The sequence below is a fragment of the Prenolepis imparis genome, unplaced genomic scaffold (assembly GCF_030444845.1).
Source record: "Prenolepis imparis isolate NDT839.2.m4 unplaced genomic scaffold, iyPreImpa1.0 SCAF_147, whole genome shotgun sequence".
Classification (NCBI taxonomy): domain Eukaryota; kingdom Metazoa; phylum Arthropoda; class Insecta; order Hymenoptera; family Formicidae; genus Prenolepis; species Prenolepis imparis.
In genome coordinates, this window is record NW_028141305.1 from 15,698 (window position 1) to 37,771 (window position 22,074).

General features: G+C 45.0%; 2 protein-coding genes across 4 annotated transcripts; both read left to right on the forward strand.

The window, feature by feature from the left end:
* Positions 1-5,566: 5,566 nt before the first annotated feature.
* LOC145947789 (uncharacterized) lies at positions 5,567-21,198 on the forward strand. 3 transcript variants are annotated; one of them, XM_083057566.1, is made up of 5 exons: positions 5,567-9,424; positions 9,805-10,330; positions 10,426-10,573; positions 10,673-10,838; positions 11,211-11,468. In XM_083057566.1, the coding sequence occupies exon 1, from the start codon at positions 5,574-5,576 to the stop codon at positions 9,420-9,422; it is 3,849 nt and encodes a 1,282-aa protein (XP_082913692.1). In that variant the 5' UTR covers positions 5,567-5,573; the 3' UTR covers positions 9,423-9,424; positions 9,805-10,330; positions 10,426-10,573; positions 10,673-10,838; positions 11,211-11,468. The 3 variants fall into 3 exon arrangements, with proteins under 3 accessions (XP_082913692.1, XP_082913694.1, XP_082913695.1); XM_083057568.1 differs by lacking the exons at positions 10,673-10,838; positions 11,211-11,468 and adding an exon at positions 21,094-21,198 and having other exon boundaries at positions 9,805-10,573; XM_083057569.1 differs by lacking the exon at positions 10,673-10,838 and having other exon boundaries at positions 9,805-10,573; positions 11,211-11,227.
* LOC145947787 (uncharacterized) lies at positions 15,186-20,473 on the forward strand. Its single transcript, XM_083057564.1, has 2 exons — positions 15,186-19,843; positions 20,216-20,473. The coding sequence occupies exon 1, from the start codon at positions 15,193-15,195 to the stop codon at positions 19,840-19,842; it is 4,650 nt and encodes a 1,549-aa protein (XP_082913690.1). The 5' UTR covers positions 15,186-15,192; the 3' UTR covers position 19,843; positions 20,216-20,473.
* Positions 21,199-22,074: the final 876 nt, after the last annotated feature.

Consider the following 22,074-nt stretch of genomic DNA (forward strand, 5'->3'; position numbering starts at 1 on the left):
TTTACCGACGTATACTTACCATCAATGGTACTTACCATTGACTAAGACTAGCATTATACTTAGTATTATATTTAACCTTTAGTATTTTATTAATTAATATTAAGTGCGATATGTAAGCGCTTATTAAACTGTTGGCTGTGAGCTATGATAAGCGCGAACCATATATTAAAGGTTAAGACCGCCTATGCGTATTTATAGGAGGCGCTGGCGTAAGGAGTTCGCCATCTTGCGAGGCGCGCCTATAAAAGGAGAGCCGAGAGAGGGACCGAGTCTCATTGCTCTCGCGACCACCGACGTGCACGCATGAGTCAGTCGTGCAATTTTAAACATAAGATAATTTTATTTTATTTGTACGCAGTATTTTATTTTTGTTATGGGAAGTGACGGGAGATACATAGATATATCTAATTTTAGTTTTATATTTTTTAAAATAAATTTTATATTTATAATATAAAACGTGTGCCCGTTCATTCAACCATCAACGAAATCCTGTGCGCGGAGACGTTTCAGTGAATCCTGGACAGATCCTGAGGCACAGACGGGAAGCTGCCACATCCTGGCAATTCCCGAAAGAATAATTAACTCGATTAATTATTCATAACGCGTGTGACGCGAGTGTTACGTCATTTCATATGACGAACAAAGGTGACGGTTGGATGACGTCATCTTGTGCCTTTGTCTCTCACAAAGGAAACTACGCAGTACAGCGAGCCGCGAAGCGGTAAAGGTGCTCATCTGCAACAGGGGTTCTCATCCTGGGGATCCATAAATCTTGTCGGGAGACAAGCTGAACCACGTAGCAGTGGTGACCATATGGAACAGGGGTTCTCATCCTGGGGATCCAGTGTTCCTGTCTGTGGACCAGATAGACGACGCAGCAGCGGTACTCATCTGGCGAAGGGGTTCTCATTCCGGGGATCCAGAGATCTTGTCCGTAGTCTAGAGAAACGGACTGGCGACCGTGTTAAAGGTAGGAAAGCTGCCTAAATCACATAACTCCCGAACTCTCAAGACCCATCGTCCGGTCACAACCTAACCTAACCTAACCTTGCAGCCGGAAGTTAGGCTGAGAAGGATGGCCACAGCTGCAACCAGCGAGGAGCCAGCCAAGCAGCCGCCAAGCCCAACCAGGGAAGTGGAGACGGCCGAAGAGATCTCGAAAGGCCAGATTCGGGACCCGGAGAAGAGGTCAGCCGCTGCCGACTTCTTTTAGAGGTAAATAGTTGACTGGAGATAAGAGGTTACCGACAGCCGACGGTCGGTAACTAACCGACCCGAGGAAAAACATTGTGCAAGTCGAGCCTGACCAGTTACCGACGGTCGGTAAGTGACCGACCATGAGGTCGTCACCAAAAACACTTACCGACTTACCGACCGAGCACAGTCGATAAGTTTACCGACGTATACTTACCATCAATGGTACTTACCATTGACTAAGACTAGCATTATACTTAGTATTATATTTATATCTTTATTATTTGATTAATTAAATATTAAGTGCGTTAATTAAGCGTTAAGCGAACTGTTAGCGGTTAATTGTGATAAGCGCAAACAATATAATATCTAAAGTTAAGACCGCCTATGCGTATTTATAGGAGGCGCTGGCGTAAGGAGTTCGCCATCTTGCGAGGCGCGCCTATAAAAGGAGAGCCGAGAGAGGGACCGGGGCTCATTGCTCTCGCGACCACCGACGTGCACGCATGAGTCAGTCGTGCAATATTAAACCAGAAATACTTTTATTTTCATTTGTACGCAAGTTTTATTTTTGTTTTTGGAAGTGACGGGAGAAATATATATATATCTAGTTTTATATTTTATAATAAATATTTTATATTTATAATATAAAACGAGTGTCCGTTCATTTGATCCATTAACGAAATCCTGTGCGCGGAGACGTCTTCGGTTTATCCTGGACAGATCCTGAGGCATAGACGGGAAGCCGCCACATCCTGGTGATTCCTGAAATAATAATTAATACGATTAATTATTAAACAACGCGTGTGACGCGAGTGTTGCGTCATTTCATATGACGAACAAAGGTGACGGTTGGATGACGTCATCTTGTGCCTTTGTCTCTCACAAAGGAAACTACGCAGTACAGCGAGCCGCGAAGCGGTAAAGGTGCTCATCTGCAACAGGGGTTCTCATCCTGGGGATCCATAAATCTTGTCGGGAGACAAGGTAAACCAAGTAACAGTGGTGACCATCTGGAATAGGGGTTCTCATCCTGGGGATCCAGTGGTCCTGTCTGTGGACCAGATAGACGACGCAGCAGCGGTACTCATCTGGCGAAGGGGTTCTCATTCCGGGGATCCAGAGATCTTGTCCGTAGTTTAGAGAAACGGACTGGCGACCGTGTTAAAGGTAGGAAAACTGCCTAAATCACATAACTCCCGAACTCTCAAGACCCATCGTCCGGTCACAGTATTATTGTGCTAGTCTGCGGGGAATTTGATACCGTAACCGCGAATCCTGTTTTGGAAACGAAGTCCGGTGTCCCGTGTCTGTGGGAATATCGCGCGGTAAAGTAACATATCCAGTAGAAAAAATATAATTGGCAAAGCGTATTTCTTTCGAATTGGCGACCAGATTTATATTCTACTTTTTCGAATTGGCGACCGTGACAGGACGTTGCTAACCAAGTGTCGTGAGTGCTTTACGAATACGTGTTCACGCGGTGAAGTCGAGTAGCGAGCGTGACGAAATAACCGTGTTCCATCGTGCGTAGCGATACGGCAATTGTTAACGGTAGAGCCTGATACGCGGACATAGTAATAATGACCGACAAAGACGAGAGAGAGTGTGAGGAGGTAGCGAGCGAGATCGCTAAGAAAATCCCGGGACCGGTGAAGCATTCGCCGATTCGTGGGGAAAATATCGCGAAATTCGTAACCGGAAGTCAAAACGAGAGTGCGACGGACGCGAGCGAAGACGCGAATGATGAGATTACGTCGCGATATACGGAAGTACGCGATAAAGTAACGACGCGTTCGAAATCAACGATGAGCGCGGAAGAAATGTTGGGTGTCAAGTGCGCGGAAGTGGATATGCTGCGTGCACAGTTAGACAAAGTGACAAGTAGATTAGGTAGGATGATGACAGAGTCGTCCAATACAATACCAAAGTCACGAGTCGATAACGAGGTAAGAGACTTGACCGGCGGACACGTCGGTAAAGTCGATAACTACCAAACCGATCCAACAGTCGGTAAGGTAGGAACTGACCGTATCATGCGAGTCAGGCAAGGCATGGTCGGTAACCCATCCACGGATGATAAGTTATCGATACTGTTGAGGTCAATTAGTAACCGACTAGACGCGATTGAGGCTCGAGATAAAGGAAACGCGACCGAAGCGAGACGCGCCGAGACTAACAGGGTCCGCGACACAACGTCGAGCGATGAAGAGGTTTCCAGGGGTCCTTTCGTAACTATAGGTGAAAATACGATCGTACGAGCTAAGTTACCGAGGGGGGGTTGGTTGAAGAACCCATTCGAGGAACTAAAGTTCACCGGGAGAAATGACGCGCAGAATCCTATTAAATTCCTACGGAAATTCGAGAACATCGTAAAGTACGAGGGGGTAGACGAGCGTGACCAGCTCTATTACTTTGGTAGGTGCATGCGTGGCGCGGCAGCCAGCTGGCATGATATCCGCGATCCCGACGATATACTGGACGCGAAAGAAGCGTTCAGAGACTATTTTTGGGGCGAGGAACAACAAGCGCGATTCCGCGAAGAGGTATACAACGGAAAGTATAAATACGACTCCGCGATCTCGATGTCGGAATACGCGTTGAACGTATCCAAGCAAGCCAAATACTTGTCACCGCCAATGGCGGATCACGAAGTCATAAGATGCGTAAAAAGGCATTTTGGCGAAACCGTAGCTAGGGAAATTAGACCGACTACGGTAAAAACAGTCGAAGAGTTTATAAAACTACTAGACGAACTAGATTACGAGCGTAAAAGGATACAAGCGCGGAAACCGCGTACCGAAACGCCGAAAACTAAATCCGAATATCCAAATAGGGATCGGGTAAACAACAAACGGTTCGCAAACACGAGTGAGCGAAACCAAACGAGCGCGAAACCCAATACGGGTTATCAAGCTAATAACGCGAAACGCGAAAATACGGAACATACGCCAGATACCGCGAAAACCTCAGAACCAATAGAGAGTGTCGGTAAAATGGGCAACAAAGGGGTCAATAAATACGACAAGAGCGCCGGTAATAAAACGCTCAAACAAGTGTCGGTAAAAAACGATCTTGCTCAGCGAAAACAAGTAGCGACTATCGATACGAGGGAAGAGACGAGCGAAGCGGAGGACGACGTACAACCCGATAAGAAAATCGCGATTATGAGAACGAAGGAAATAATTCGCGAAGTAGACGATCTATCTAAGGAGGATCAGGAAAAAACCAACGCGAGGGCGATGCCGTACGCGGAGGTAAAGATAGGGGACGTGTCGGTAAAAACGTTAATCGATACCGGGGCACAGATATCCGCGATAACTAAAGCCTTATACGACACGTTAAACCAAAGAAAGATCCCAATGAGGATCATACCGATAAGGAAATTTTCCTTGGTAGGAGCGTTCTCCGACCGAGGACAGCCAATCGCGAACCGAGTACAGTTGACTTTCCGTTTAACGGGTAGAGAATTCACTTACGAGGTATACGTGGTTAGGAACTTGTCTTACGACATGATACTAGGGCATGATTTCTTGTCCGAACAAACCGCGACTTTACGATGCGACGTAAGCCGGTTTACGTTAGACTTTCCGGAAGGAGAGGAACCGATTGTCGAATTAAACGCGATAGACATAGACACCGCGGAAAGACAATTAAATATTATTATTAACAACAACGGCGAGTTGTTCGAAGACGTGATAGGGTGCGTAACGCATTACCGACACGAGATAAAAATGATTTCGGAAAAGCCGTTTAAAACGAAACTATATCCTGTGCCGGAGGTACACAGAGATCGGGTGCGCGAACACTTAGCGGAACTCGAAGATCAGGATATAATCGAGAAAGCCACGACTCAGTATATAAACCCAGTCGTGATAGTAGTGAAAAAGTCTGGTGACATTCGACTTTGCGTAGATGCGCGCGAGTTGAACAAACGAATGACCAACGACCACGAACAACCTCCGACGAGCGACGAAGTATTTCGCCGAATAGGCAATAAGAGTTACTTTACGACGTTGGACGTGGCCAAAGCGTTCTGGCAGATACCGTTAACCGCGGAAAGCAAGCGATACACCGGATTTATGTTCGACAATAGATCGTACGTCTTTAAACGTTTACCTTTCGGGCTGAAAACAGCGGGTGCTTCGTTTACGCGAGCTATGCGAGCGGCGATAGGGGACGAATGCGATGCGTTTACCATCGTATATCTAGACGACATACTGATCGCGTCGAATACTATAGAAGAACACTTGTTCCATGTGAACTATGTGCTCGAGAAATTGCGCAGAGTAGGGTTTAGATTGAACCGCGACAAATGCGAATTTCTCCGAACCGAAATAACGTTTCTGGGACACACGTTCGATAACGTGAAGGCAGAAATGAACGAAAGTACGAAAAACGCGATTAGAAACTTCGAGAAACCCAAAAATAAGAAAGCCATTCAAGCTTTCCTGGGACTCGTAAACTGGGATCGTCGTTTTGTGCGAAATTTGTCTAAATTGACAAAACCTCTCGAGAACTTACTAAAAAAATCGATAAAATTCCTGTGGACCGAGGAAACGCAACAAGCGTTCGAGGCGATTAAACGAGCGTTCGAGGAAGCGGATAGTTTATTCGTAATTCGTCCGGGAATGAAATTTGGTATTTACGTCGACGCGTCCAAGTACGGACTAGGCGCGATGCTTTACCAATACGACGACGATAAATCGGAGAAAAAATTCACGGTAGCCTATGCGAGCCGTAGCCTGAAGGGGGCTGAATTAAACTATACGGTAACAGAGATAGAATGTCTCGCATTGGTGTGGGCGCTTAGAAAATGGCACACTACGTTGCTAGGCCGACACGTTAGAGTTCACTCCGATCATCGGGCGTTAAAGTTTGTAGGAGCATGCGCGGACGACAGTTCGCGAATCGCGAGATGGATGTCGTTTCTCAACGAATTCCAGCTCGAGATAATTCACGTACCGGGAAAAGAAAACAAAATCGCGGACACACTGTCGCGTAATAATGTTAAAAACGGTTACGTAAAGAAGGAGGAGAAAACTAAGCGTATCGCAGCGATAAGCAAACCGAACGACGATACCGAAACGTCAAATTGGTGCGAGATCATTGCGGAAGCGCAACGGGCGGACGAGGAACTGTTAGAGCAAACTCGCGAACGTCCATACAATTTTCAAGAACGCGAAGGTTTGATTCGACTAAATAAAACAGGCGGAGATCGTGTAATTGTACCAGAGTCCATTAAATGGAAGATTGTAGATAGGGTACATAATTACCTACTGCATTTTGGTACCGACAAAGTTACCGACTTCGTAGAACGATACATGTCGATATTGAATTTAGAGCGCGTGGTACGAGACGTAGTAGCGTCCTGTGAAGCGTGTCAAGCCACGAAATACTATACCCGACCGACGAGGGGTACCGAGTACTATACATTACCAGAGAAACCTGGCCAAGTAATATCTCTTGATTTATTTGGACCATTGCCGCAAACTCCACGCGGAAATAAATACATACTGGTCTTAATGGATCAATTTTCTAAACTAACGCGACTCTTTCCGTTAAAAAATCAGAAATTAGACTCCATAATGGATTGCTTGCAATTAGAGTATTTTCCAACAGTCGGTATACCGGACGAAATACTTACCGACAACGCGGGTCAATTCATAACTAATAGATGGCGAGAGTTCGGGACGGAAATAGGGTTTTCCATCCGAAAAACGTCGCCATATAACCCTCAATCGAACCCGGTTGAGAGGGTTATGCGAGAGTTAGGCCGAATTATTAGGCTATACTCGCACGAGAAACAAACAGGATGGGACAAGATCGTCAAACGCGCGGAGATAACAATCAACGCAACGACACACCGAAGTACGGGCTACCGACCGGTGGATCTACATCCTAACTACGAAGACGCACTGCATATCGATCCGAGATTCGAATCACAGCGCAACATCGATGACGAAGAGGAGGACATCGATCAAGACGAGGAGGAAGAAGATCTTGAAAGAAAGATCAATAAGGCGGCCGATACACTCAAAAAGAGGGCTGACCAGAGAAAAACACAAACCGACAAGCACGGAGAAGCTAAACCATTCAATCCGGGCGACAAGGTTTGGTTGAAACTACACAAAAGGAGCGATGCCAGTCGACGGTTGACGAAGAAAATTCATCTGGTTTTCGAAGGTCCATACACCGTACGACAGGAGGTACGTCCAAACGCTTACGTGTTGGAGGACGAGGAGGGGAACAGTCTAGGAACGTTCAACTCCAGACAACTAAAACCGCACCGCGAGGCAAAACTAAAGCCCGAGATGCAAATAAACATGCTGACAACTGATAAACCAGTCGGTAAAATTCAGCATAAAGAAATCGACAGTTTTATCAACGATCTGAGAGGTCAAGATGAAGCGACAAGGGAGGAGGAACTTACCTGGAGCGAGCCGGACGGAAACTCAACGCCGATAGATGTGGAGATCACGGACGACGAAGCAACAACGTCAACGGTCAGCCAGGAAGTAAGCCAAAAATCTCTGAAAAGAAAGAGGAGAGAAAAGATTAGCGAAAAAGGGATGCGCCATATATCGAGGATAACCAACTTGATATACGGAAACAAACAAATTCCATTCACGATGGGTCTAGTAGAAGGTCACATAATGAAGATCTTGATGGATACACGTGGGGAATTCAATGTTATCACTAAGAAAGCAGTCCAACGGATTGAAAGTGATGGACACATTTTGGAGAGGATTAAAACTCCAAAAAACATCCCAGCCTATCTCAAAAGAGAAAAGAAGATTAAAATCCGTACCGTTCCAATTAAAATGGAAGCATACGGAAAACAACTAAAAATCGAAGCGATGATCCTCGAAGGAGACGAACCATGTCTTATGATCGGGAGGATTACGCGTAGAGAACTTGCCAAAAATCTCACCAAGAGCGAAGGAGCATCAATCAACTCACAATATGCTCTAACGAGGTGGAACAAACACTTATCTTTGGAGTCCAGGGTAGCAAACAACCACGGTGACCAGAAGGATGATCAGGAACCCGGAAGCAGCCAAGCTGAACAGAAGGATGATCATAAACCCGAGGGAAGCCAATGTCAACCCCATAACGAAGGACGACCCAAAATAAGACAAAGTGTGCGCGAAAATAGTTTTCGTGTGCGCGAAAGCAGAGAAAGTCCGATTCAATCGGAAATCCGTACTCCCGACAGTGCAAAAAGTGCATGCGTTGCGGAAAATTCCCAAATTAAGGGAAATCAAAATCAAAAGAAAGTTTTCGTAAAAGACTTAAAAGACAGTCATAGAGACTCTAAACTTAGTCTTAAGAAACCGAAACTGTTCGAAACTAATCGAAATTTAACGTTAAGTCATCTAGATTTAAGATACCATGTCGAAAAGTCACTAGATTCTAGTGATAAGACATTTATAAAACAAAAGTCGACTAATGATGTCGAAACAGTCGATGTATTAGCAAATTCATCGTCAAAATCAACATTTTCAACACCTATCGATAACGAGATAGAGAGCGGTGCAATGGCGATGCTAAGTACCCAAAAGTTGAATAAATTACTTCAGAATACAGAAAAAGGCAAAAGTTTCAATAATTTACCAAAATTTAATGAAGTTACTAGGGAAAAATCACTAGAATCTAGTGAAAATTCACAAATTAATAATAATAGGACAGGAATATACGTTTCCGAAGAGAAATATTCCAACAATTCGCTAACAATAAAGAAAATAGCGGATAGTAGCGTTAAGAATATAAATTTAGCGTTCAAGAATATAGAAATTAGTTCAAATTTTAGTAATAAGGTAGAATTAAATGAGAAATCGCGAGAAACAGCGAGAAATACGATTTCCTCAAAAGTTACTAGCCTAGGGGAAAAAATTAATCGTATTACCGATGTGGAGAAGACTTTAGAACACACCAAGGATAGATGGCAGAAGGACAGCGACCGCAGCCACATAAAAGCCAACTTACCGACTGAATCACGCAAAACAAGTAAAGAGCTTTGTCGTGACAAAAGGCCACGACAAACCCCTTTAGGGGGGGCTATGCAGCCGGAAGTTAGGCTGAGAAGGATGGCCACAGCTGCAACCAGCGAGGAGCCAGCCAAGCAGCCGCCAAGCCCAACCAGGGAAGTGGAGACGGCCGAAGAGATCTCGAAAGGCCAGATTCGGGACCCGGAGAAGAGGTCAGCCGCTGCCGACTTCTTTTAGAGGTAAATAGTTGACTGGAGATAAGAGGTTACCGACAGCCGACGGTCGGTAACTAACCGACCCGAGGAAAAACATTGTGCAAGTCGAGCCTGACCAGTTACCGACGGTCGGTAAGTGACCGACCATGAGGTCGTCACCAAAAACACTTACCGACTTACCGACCGAGCACAGTCGATAAGTTTACCGACGTATACTTACCATCAATGGTACTTACCATTGACTAAGACTAGCATTATACTTAGTATTATATTTATATCTTTATTATTTGATTAATTAAATATTAAGTGCGTTAATTAAGCGTTAAGCGAACTGTTAGCGGTTAATTGTGATAAGCGCAAACAATATAATATCTAAAGTTAAGACCGCCTATGCGTATTTATAGGAGGCGCTGGCGTAAGGAGTTCGCCATCTTGCGAGGCGCGCCTATAAAAGGAGAGCCGAGAGAGGGACCGGGGCTCATTGCTCTCGCGACCACCGACGTGCACGCATGAGTCAGTCGTGCAATATTAAACCAGAAATACTTTTATTTTCATTTGTACGCAAGTTTTATTTTTGTTTTTGGAAGTGACGGGAGAAATATATATATATCTAGTTTTATATTTTATAATAAATATTTTATATTTATAATATAAAACGAGTGTCCGTTCATTTGATCCATTAACGAAATCCTGTGCGCGGAGACGTCTTCGGTTTATCCTGGACAGATCCTGAGGCATAGACGGGAAGCCGCCACATCCTGGTGATTCCTGAAATAATAATTAATACGATTAATTATTAAACAACGCGTGTGACGCGAGTGTTGCGTCATTTCATATGACGAACAAAGGTGACGGTTGGATGACGTCATCTTGTGCCTTTGTCTCTCACAAAGGAAACTACGCAGTACAGCGAGCCGCGAAGCGGTAAAGGTGCTCATCTGCAACAGGGGTTCTCATCCTGGGGATCCATAAATCTTGTCGGGAGACAAGGTAAACCAAGTAACAGTGGTGACCATCTGGAATAGGGGTTCTCATCCTGGGGATCCAGTGGTCCTGTCTGTGGACCAGATAGACGACGCAGCAGCGGTACTCATCTGGCGAAGGGGTTCTCATTCCGGGGATCCAGAGATCTTGTCCGTAGTTTAGAGAAACGGACTGGCGACCGTGTTAAAGGTAGGAAAACTGCCTAAATCACATAACTCCCGAACTCTCAAGACCCATCGTCCGGTCACAACCTAACCTAACCTAACCTAACCTAACCTAACCTTGCAGCCGGAAGTCCAGCTGACACGGATGCAGGCCCCAGTCTTCAAGATCCCGAAGAGGAAGCCGGAGACAACGACGACCGGGAAACAAATGGACTGCGCAGGAGATGACAGCCCAGATACAGCAGCAAAGGTCGAGATGAAGAGATCGGCCGCTGCAGATTTTTTTTAAGGTAACTAAAGTGTTGCAAGACAACAAGTTACCGACAGCCGACGGTCGGTAACTAACCGAACCGAAAACACTTAGCAAGTCGAGCCGGACATATTACCGACGGACGATAAGTGACCGACCGAAAGGTCGACACAAAACCTGACCGACTTACCGACCGAGCACAGTCGGTAAGGTTACCGATACTCAGGGTTACCATCAATGGTACTTACCATTGACGAGAACTGATATATTAGATTTAGTATTATATCTTTATTATTTTATGAATTAAATATTAAGTGCGATAATTAAGCGTTAAGCGAACTGTTAGCGGTTAATTGTGATAAGCGCAAATAATATAATATCTAAAGTTAAGACCGCCTATGCGTATTTATAGGAGGCGCTGGCGTAAGGAGTTCGCCATCTTGCGAGGCGCGCCTATAAAAGGAGAGCCGAGAGAGGGACCAAGGCTCATTGCTCTCGCGACCACCGACGTGCACGCATGAGTCAGTCGTGCAATTTTAAACATAAGATAATTTTATTTTATTTGTACGCAGTATTTTATTTTTGTTATGGGAAGTGACGGGAGATACATAGATATATCTAATTTTAGTTTTATATTTTTTAAAATAAATTTTATATTTATAATATAAAACGTGTGCCCGTTCATTCAACCATCAACGAAATCCTGTGCGCGGAGACGTTTCAGTGAATCCTGGACAGATCCTGAGGCACAGACGGGAAGCTGCCACATCCTGGCAATTCCCGAAAGAATAATTAACTCGATTAATTATTCATAACGCGTGTGACGCGAGTGTTACGTCATTTCATATGACGAACAAAGGTGACGGTTGGATGACGTCATCTTGTGCCTTTGTCTCTCACAAAGGAAACTACGCAGTACAGCGAGCCGCGAAGCGGTAAAGGTGCTCATCTGCAACAGGGGTTCTCATCCTGGGGATCCATAAATCTTGTCGGGAGACAAGCTGAACCACGTAGCAGTGGTGACCATATGGAACAGGGGTTCTCATCCTGGGGATCCAGGGTTCCTGTCTGTGGACCAGATAGACGACGCAGCAGCGGTACTCATCTGGCGAAGGGGTTCTCATTCCGGGGATCCAGAGATCTTGTCCGTAGTCTAGAGAAACGGACTGGCGACCGTGTTAAAGGTAGGAAAGCTGCCTAAATCACATAACTCCCGAACTCTCAAGACCCATCGTCCGGTCACAGTATTATTGTGCTAGTCTGCGGGGAATTTGATACCGTAACCGCGAATCCTGTTTTGGAAACGAAGTCCGGTGTCCCGTGTCTGTGGGAATATCGCGCGGTAAAGTAACATAACCCAGTAGAAAAAATATAATTGGCAGATCGTATTTCTTTCGAATTGGCGACCAGATTTATATTCTACTTTTTCGAATTGGCGACCGTGACAGGACGTTGCTAACCAAGTGTCGTGAGTGCTTTACGAATACGTGTTCACGCGGTGAAGTCGAGTAGCGAGCGTGACGAAATAACCGTGTTCCATCGTGCGTAGCGATACGGCAATTGTTAACGGTAGAGCCTGATACGCGGACATAGTAATAATGACCGACAAAGACGAGAGAGAGTGTGAGGAGGTAGCGAGCGAGATCGCTAAGAAAATCCCGGGACCGGTGAAGCATTCGCCGATTCGTGGGGAAAATATCGCGAAATTCGTAACCGGAAGTCAAAACGAGAGTGCGACGGACGCGAGCGAAGACGCGAATGATGAGATTACGTCGCGATATACGGAAGTACGCGATAAAGTAACGACGCGTTCGAAATCAACGATGAGCGCGGAAGAAATGTTGGGTGTCAAGTGCGCGGAAGTGGATATGCTGCGTGCACAGTTAGACAAAGTGACAAGTAGATTAGGTAGGATGATGACAGAGTCGTCCAATACAATACCAAAGTCACGAGTCGATAACGAGGTAAGAGACTTGACCGGCGGACACGTCGGTAAAGTCGATAACTACCAAACCGATCCAACAGTCGGTAAGGTAGGAACTGACCGTATCATGCGAGTCAGGCAAGGCATGGTCGGTAACCCATCCACGGATGATAAGTTATCGATACTGTTGAGGTCAATTAGTAACCGACTAGACGCGATTGAGGCTCGAGATAAAGGAAACGCGACCGAAGCGAGACGCGCCGAGACTAACAGGGTCCGCGACACAACGTCGAGCGATGAAGAGGTTTCCAGGGGTCCTTTCGTAACTATAGGTGAAAATACGATCGTACGAGCTAAGTTACCGAGGGGGGGTTGGTTGAAGAACCCATTCGAGGAACTAAAGTTCACCGGGAGAAATGACGCGCAGAATCCTATTAAATTCCTACGGAAATTCGAGAACATCGTAAAGTACGAGGGGGTAGACGAGCGTGACCAGCTCTATTACTTTGGTAGGTGCATGCGTGGCGCGGCAGCCAGCTGGCATGATATCCGCGATCCCGACGATATACTGGACGCGAAAGAAGCGTTCAGAGACTATTTTTGGGGCGAGGAACAACAAGCGCGATTCCGCGAAGAGGTATACAACGGAAAGTATAAATACGACTCCGCGATCTCGATGTCGGAATACGCGTTGAACGTATCCAAGCAAGCCAAATACTTGTCACCGCCAATGGCGGATCACGAAGTCATAAGATGCGTAAAAAGGCATTTTGGCGAAACCGTAGCTAGGGAAATTAGACCGACTACGGTAAAAACAGTCGAAGAGTTTATAAAACTACTAGACGAACTAGATTACGAGCGTAAAAGGATACAAGCGCGGAAACCGCGTACCGAAACGCCGAAAACTAAATCCGAATATCCAAATAGGGATCGGGTAAACAACAAACGGTTCGCAAACACGAGTGAGCGAAACCAAACGAGCGCGAAACCCAATACGGGTTATCAAGCTAATAACGCGAAACGCGAAAATACGGAACATACGCCAGATACCGCGAAAACCTCAGAACCAATAGAGAGTGTCGGTAAAATGGGCAACAAAGGGGTCAATAAATACGACAAGAGCGCCGGTAATAAAACGCTCAAACAAGTGTCGGTAAAAAACGATCTTGCTCAGCGAAAACAAGTAGCGACTATCGATACGAGGGAAGAGACGAGCGAAGCGGAGGACGACGTACAACCCGATAAGAAAATCGCGATTATGAGAACGAAGGAAATAATTCGCGAAGTAGACGATCTATCTAAGGAGGATCAGGAAAAAACCAACGCGAGGGCGATGCCGTACGCGGAGGTAAAGATAGGGGACGTGTCGGTAAAAACGTTAATCGATACCGGGGCACAGATATCCGCGATAACTAAAGCCTTATACGACACGTTAAACCAAAGAAAGATCCCAATGAGGATCATACCGATAAGGAAATTTTCCTTGGTAGGAGCGTTCTCCGACCGAGGACAGCCAATCGCGAACCGAGTACAGTTGACTTTCCGTTTAACGGGTAGAGAATTCACTTACGAGGTATACGTGGTTAGGAACTTGTCTTACGACATGATACTAGGGCATGATTTCTTGTCCGAACAAACCGCGACTTTACGATGCGACGTAAGCCGGTTTACGTTAGACTTTCCGGAAGGAGAGGAACCGATTGTCGAATTAAACGCGATAGACATAGACACCGCGGAAAGACAATTAAATATTATTATTAACAACAACGGCGAGTTGTTCGAAGACGTGATAGGGTGCGTAACGCATTACCGACACGAGATAAAAATGATTTCGGAAAAGCCGTTTAAAACGAAACTATATCCTGTGCCGGAGGTACACAGAGATCGGGTGCGCGAACACTTAGCGGAACTCGAAGATCAGGATATAATCGAGAAAGCCACGACTCAGTACATAAACCCAGTCGTGATAGTAGTGAAAAAGTCTGGTGACATTCGACTTTGCGTAGATGCGCGCGAGTTGAACAAACGAATGACCAACGACCACGAACAACCTCCGACGATCGACGAAGTATTTCGCCGAATAGGCAATAAGAGTTACTTTACGACGTTGGACGTGGCCAAAGCGTTCTGGCAGATACCGTTAACCGCGGAAAGCAAGCGATACACCGGATTTATGTTCGACAATAGATCGTACGTCTTTAAACGTTTACCTTTCGGGCTGAAAACAGCGGGTGCTTCGTTTACGCGAGCTATGCGAGCGGCGATAGGGGACGAATGCGATGCGTTTACCATCGTATATCTAGACGACATACTGATCGCGTCGAATACTATAGAAGAACACTTGTTCCATGTGAACTATGTGCTCGAGAAATTGCGCAGAGTAGGGTTTAGATTGAACCGCGACAAATGCGAATTTCTCCGAACCGAAATAACGTTTCTGGGACACACGTTCGATAACGTGAAGGCAGAAATGAACGAAAGTACGAAAAACGCGATTAGAAACTTCGAGAAACCCAAAAATAAGAAAGCCATTCAAGCTTTCCTGGGACTCGTAAACTGGGATCGTCGTTTTGTGCGAAATTTGTCTAAATTGACAAAACCTCTCGAGAACTTACTAAAAAAATCGATAAAATTCCTGTGGACCGAGGAAACGCAACAAGCGTTCGAGGCGATTAAACGAGCGTTCGAGGAAGCGGATAGTTTATTCGTAATTCGTCCGGGAATGAAATTTGGTATTTACGTCGACGCGTCCAAGTACGGACTAGGCGCGATGCTTTACCAATACGACGACGATAAATCGGAGAAAAAATTCACGGTAGCCTATGCGAGCCGTAGCCTGAAGGGGGCTGAATTAAACTATACGGTAACAGAGATAGAATGTCTCGCATTGGTGTGGGCGCTTAGAAAATGGCACACTACGTTGCTAGGCCGACACGTTAGAGTTCACTCCGATCATCGGGCGTTAAAGTTTGTAGGAGCATGCGCGGACGACAGTTCGCGAATCGCGAGATGGATGTCGTTTCTCAACGAATTCCAGCTCGAGATAATTCACGTACCGGGAAAAGAAAACAAAATCGCGGACACACTGTCGCGTAATAATGTTAAAAACGGTTACGTAAAGAAGGAGGAGAAAACTAAGCGTATCGCAGCGATAAGCAAACCGAACGACGATACCGAAACGTCAAATTGGTGCGAGATCATTGCGGAAGCGCAACGGGCGGACGAGGAACTGTTAGAGCAAACTCGCGAACGTCCATACAATTTTCAAGAACGCGAAGGTTTGATTCGACTAAATAAAACAGGCGGAGATCGTGTAATTGTACCAGAGTCCATTAAATGGAAGATTGTAGATAGGGTACATAATTACCTACTGCATTTTGGTACCGACAAAGTTACCGACTTCGTAGAACGATACATGTCGATATTGAATTTAGAGCGCGTGGTACGAGACGTAGTAGCGTCCTGTGAAGCGTGTCAAGCCACGAAATACTATACCCGACCGACGAGGGGTACCGAGTACTATACATTACCAGAGAAACCTGGCCAAGTAATATCTCTTGATTTATTTGGACCATTGCCGCAAACTCCACGCGGAAATAAATACATACTGGTCTTAATGGATCAATTTTCTAAACTAACGCGACTCTTTCCGTTAAAAAATCAGAAATTAGACTCCATAATGGATTGCTTGCAATTAGAGTATTTTCCAACAGTCGGTATACCGGACGAAATACTTACCGACAACGCGGGTCAATTCATAACTAATAGATGGCGAGAGTTCGGGACGGAAATAGGGTTTTCCATCCGAAAAACGTCGCCATATAACCCTCAATCGAACCCGGTTGAGAGGGTTATGCGAGAGTTAGGCCGAATTATTAGGCTATACTCGCACGAGAAACAAACAGGATGGGACAAGATCGTCAAACGCGCGGAGATAACAATCAACGCAACGACACACCGAAGTACGGGCTACCGACCGGTGGATCTACATCCTAACTACGAAGACGCACTGCATATCGATCCGAGATTCGAATCACAGCGCAACATCGATGACGAAGAGGAGGACATCGATCAAGACGAGGAGGAAGAAGATCTTGAAAGAAAGATCAATAAGGCGGCCGATACACTCAAAAAGAGGGCTGACCAGAGAAAAACACAAACCGACAAGCACGGAGAAGCTAAACCATTCAATCCGGGCGACAAGGTTTGGTTGAAACTACACAAAAGGAGCGATGCCAGTCGACGGTTGACGAAGAAAATTCATCTGGTTTTCGAAGGTCCATACACCGTACGACAGGAGGTACGTCCAAACGCTTACGTGTTGGAGGACGAGGAGGGGAACAGTCTAGGAACGTTCAACTCCAGACAACTAAAACCGCACCGCGAGGCAAAACTAAAGCCCGAGATGCAAATAAACATGCTGACAACTGATAAACCAGTCGGTAAAATTCAGCATAAAGAAATCGACAGTTTTATCAACGATCTGAGAGGTCAAGATGAAGCGACAAGGGAGGAGGAACTTACCTGGAGCGAGCCGGACGGAAACTCAACGCCGATAGATGTGGAGATCACGGACGACGAAGCAGCAACGTCAACGGTCAGCCAGGAAGTAAGCCAAAAATCTCTGAAAAGAAAGAAGAGAGAAAAGATTAGCGAAAAAGGGATGCGCCATATATCGAGGATAACCAACCTGATATACGGAAACAAACAAATTCCATTCACGATGGGTCTAGTAGAAGGTCACATAATGAAGATCTTGATGGATACACGTGGGGAATTCAACGTTATCACTAAAAAAGCAGTCCAACGGATTGAAAGTGATGGACACATTTTGGAGAGGATTAAAACTCCAAAAAACATCCCAGCCTATCTCAAAAGAGAAAAGAAGATTAAAATCCGTACCGTTCCAATTAAAATGGAAGCATACGGAAAACAACTAAAAATCGAAGCGATGATCCTCGAAGGAGACGAACCATGTCTTATGATCGGGAGGATTACGCGTAGAGAACTTGCCAAAAATCTCACCAAGAGCGAGGGAGCAACAATTAACTCACAATATGCTCTAACGAGATGGAACCAACACTTATCTTTGGAGTCCAGGGTAGCAAACAACCACGGTGACCAGAAGGATGATCAGGAACCCGGAAGCAGCCAAGCTGAACAGAAGGATGATCATAAACCCGAGGGAAGCCAATGTCAACCCCATAACGAAGGACGACCCAAAATAAGACAAAGTGTGCGCGAAAATAGTTTTCGTGTGCGCGAAAGCAGAGAAAGTCCGATTCAATCGGAAATCCGTACTCCCGACAGTGCAAAAAGTGCATGCGTTGCGGAAAATTCCCAAATTAAGGGAAATCAAAATCAAAAGAAAGTTTTCGTAAAAGACTTAAAAGACAGTCATAGAGACTCTAAACTTAGTCTTAAGAAACCGAAACTGTTCGAAACTAATCGAAATTTAACGTTAAGTCATCTAGATTTAAGATACCATGTCGAAAAGTCACTAGATTCTAGTGATAAGACATTTATAAAACAAAAGTCGACTAATGATGTCGAAACAGTCGATGTATTAGCAAATTCATCGTCAAAATCAACATTTTCAACACCTATCGATAACGAGATAGAGAGCGGTGCAATGGCGATGCTAAGTACCCAAAAGTTGAATAAATTACTTCAGAATACAGAAAAAGGCAAAAGTTTCAATAATTTACCAAAATTTAATGAAGTTACTAGGGAAAAATCACTAGAATCTAGTGAAAATTCACAAATTAATAATAATAGGACAGGAATATACGTTTCCGAAGAGAAATATTCCAACAATTCGCTAACAATAAAGAAAATAGCGGATAATAGCGTTAAAAATATAAATTTAGCGTTTAAGAATATAGAAATTAGTTCAAACTTTAGTAATAAAGTAGAATTAAACGAGAAATCGCGAGAAACACCGAAAAATACGATTTTCCGAAAAGTTACTAGACTAGGGGAAAAAATTAATCGTATTAACGATGTGGAGAAGACTTTAGAACACACCGAGGATAGATGGCAGAAGGACAGCGACCGCAGCAACATGAAAACAAGCCCTGAGGTCAAGATCCAGTATGGCCGTACCTCAATGTCAGCTGAGACATCGTGCTGTGCAATAGTTAGTCGATACAACCAGTTATTAAACAAAATGCAGAAGAGCGAGGCAGTAAACGAGTTTTACAAGGAAGAAGACGGACAATACGACCGTGTACTTCAAGCAGTAAAACTGAAGGGCGTCAAGAGACGACGCGATATGAGGATGCAGATGCTGAAAAGATTTGCAGACACGGAGGGGGAATACGAGAAGTATACACCCGTAGAAATCGACCAAGTGATCGAAGCGGAAAGCGAGAAGATCAACAGGGTCAACGCGATGGTTATATCAGCCATAAAGGCGCAAGGATTGTCAAAGACATATTTTGACAAGACACTGCTAAAGGATGACGACGGAGAGGACCTTTTTGAAATACAATCCATCATCGAGGTAAAATTCCTCAAAGTCGAGGCAGAAAAAGCAAAACCAATAAGCGCGGAGTTCATCATAGATGAAGGTAAATTGCTTAAAAATGTAAAAATTTTGAGCGGAAATACCAGCGAGGCCGATAAAGTATTATCCATCGAGGACTCGGCGGATAACAGCACGAAGGATAAGCTGCCAGAAACGAGACCGAGCCAAGATATAATACAAGACGACCCGAACAAAATAAAGCTGATTAGCAACGTCAAAATAAAGGACGCAGAACCCAAACCGAAGAAGTTATCTTTGGAGGAGATAGAGAGAATGTTCCATCAGACAAAGGAAGAGGATAAAGAAAATCTTCCATATAAAAAGAAGAAGCTATCCGAAGCCTGCATAACTGAACGACCTCAGCAAAATAAAGAGCCTTGCCGTTCAACAAGCTCACGACAAAGCCCTTTACGGGGGGCAATGCAGCCGGAAGTCCAGCTGACACGGATGCAGGCCCCAGTCTTCAAGATCCCGAAGAGGAAGCCGGAGACAACGACGACCGGGAAACAAATGGACTGCGCAGGAGATGACAGCCCAGATACAGCAGCAAAGGTCGAGATGAAGAGATCGGCCGCTGCAGATTTTTTTTAAGGTAACTAAAGTGTTGCAAGACAACAAGTTACCGACAGCCGACGGTCGGTAACTAACCGAACCGAAAACACTTAGCAAGTCGAGCCGGACATATTACCGACGGACGATAAGTGACCGACCGAAAGGTCGACACAAAACCTGACCGACTTACCGACCGAGCACAGTCGGTAAGGTTACCGATACTCAGGGTTACCATCAATGGTACTTACCATTGACGAGAACTGATATATTAGATTTAGTATTATATCTTTATTATTTTATGAATTAAATATTAAGTGCGATAATTAAGCGTTAAGCGAACTGTTAGCGGTTAATTGTGATAAGCGCAAATAATATAATATCTAAAGTTAAGACCGCCTATGCGTATTTATAGGAGGCGCTGGCGTAAGGAGTTCGCCATCTTGCGAGGCGCGCCTATAAAAGGAGAGCCGAGAGAGGGACCAAGGCTCATTGCTCTCGCGACCACCGACGTGCACGCATGAGTCAGTCGTGCAATTTTAAACATAAGATAATTTTATTTTATTTGTACGCAGTATTTTATTTTTGTTATGGGAAGTGACGGGAGATACATAGATATATCTAATTTTAGTTTTATATTTTTTAAAATAAATTTTATATTTATAATATAAAACGTGTGCCCGTTCATTCAACCATCAACGAAATCCTGTGCGCGGAGACGTTTCAGTGAATCCTGGACAGATCCTGAGGCACAGACGGGAAGCTGCCACATCCTGGCAATTCCCGAAAGAATAATTAACTCGATTAATTATTCATAACGCGTGTGACGCGAGTGTTACGTCATTTCATATGACGAACAAAGGTGACGGTTGGATGACGTCATCTTGTGCCTTTGTCTCTCACAAAGGAAACTACGCAGTACAGCGAGCCGCGAAGCGGTAAAGGTGCTCATCTGCAACAGGGGTTCTCATCCTGGGGATCCATAAATCTTGTCGGGAGACAAGCTGAACCACGTAGCAGTGGTGACCATATGGAACAGGGGTTCTCATCCTGGGGATCCAGGGTTCCTGTCTGTGGACCAGATAGACGACGCAGCAGCGGTACTCATCTGGCGAAGGGGTTCTCATTCCGGGGATCCAGAGATCTTGTCCGTAGTCTAGAGAAACGGACTGGCGACCGTGTTAAAGGTAGGAAAGCTGCCTAAATCACATAACTCCCGAACTCTCAAGACCCATCGTCCGGTCACAACCTAACCTAACCTAACCTAACCTAACCTAACCTTGCAGCCGGAAGTTAGGCTGAGAAGGATGGCCACAGCTGCAACCAGCGAGGAGCCAGCCAAGCAGCCGCCAAGCCCAACCAGGGAAGTGGAGACGGCCGAAGAGATCTCGAAAGGCCAGATTCGGGACCCGGAGAAGAGGTCAGCCGCTGCCGACTTCTTTTAGAGGTAAATAATTGACTGGAGATAATAGGTACCGACAGCCGACGGTCGGTAATTAACCGACCCGAGGAAAAACATTGTGCAAGTCGAGCCTGACCAGTTACCGACGGTCGGTAAGTGACCGACCATGAGGTCGTCACCAAAAACACTTACCGACTTACCGACCGAGCACAGTCGATAAGTTTACCGACGTATACTTACCATCAATGGTACTTACCATTGACTAAGACTAGCATTATACTTAGTATTATATTTATATCTTTATTATTTGATTAATTAAATATTAAGTGCGTTAATTAAGCGTTAAGCGAACTGTTAGCGGTTAATTGTGATAAGCGCAAACAATATAATATCTAAAGTTAAGACCGCCTATGCGTATTTATAGGAGGCGCTGGCGTAAGGAGTTCGCCATCTTGCGAGGCGCGCCTATAAAAGGAGAGCCGAGAGAGGGACCGGGGCTCATTGCTCTCGCGACCACCGACGTGCACGCATGAGTCAGTCGTGCAATTTTAAACATAAGATAATTTTATTTTATTTGTACGCAGTATTTTATTTTTGTTATGGGAAGTGACGGGAGATACATAGATATATCTAATTTTAGTTTTATATTTTTTAAAATAAATTTTATATTTATAATATAAAACGTGTGCCCGTTCATTCAACCATCAACGAAATCCTGTGCGCGGAGACGTTTCAGTGAATCCTGGACAGATCCTGAGGCACAGACGGGAAGCTGCCACATCCTGGCAATTCCCGAAAGAATAATTAACTCGATTAATTATTCATAACGCGTGTGACGCGAGTGTTACGTCATTTCATATGACGAACAAAGG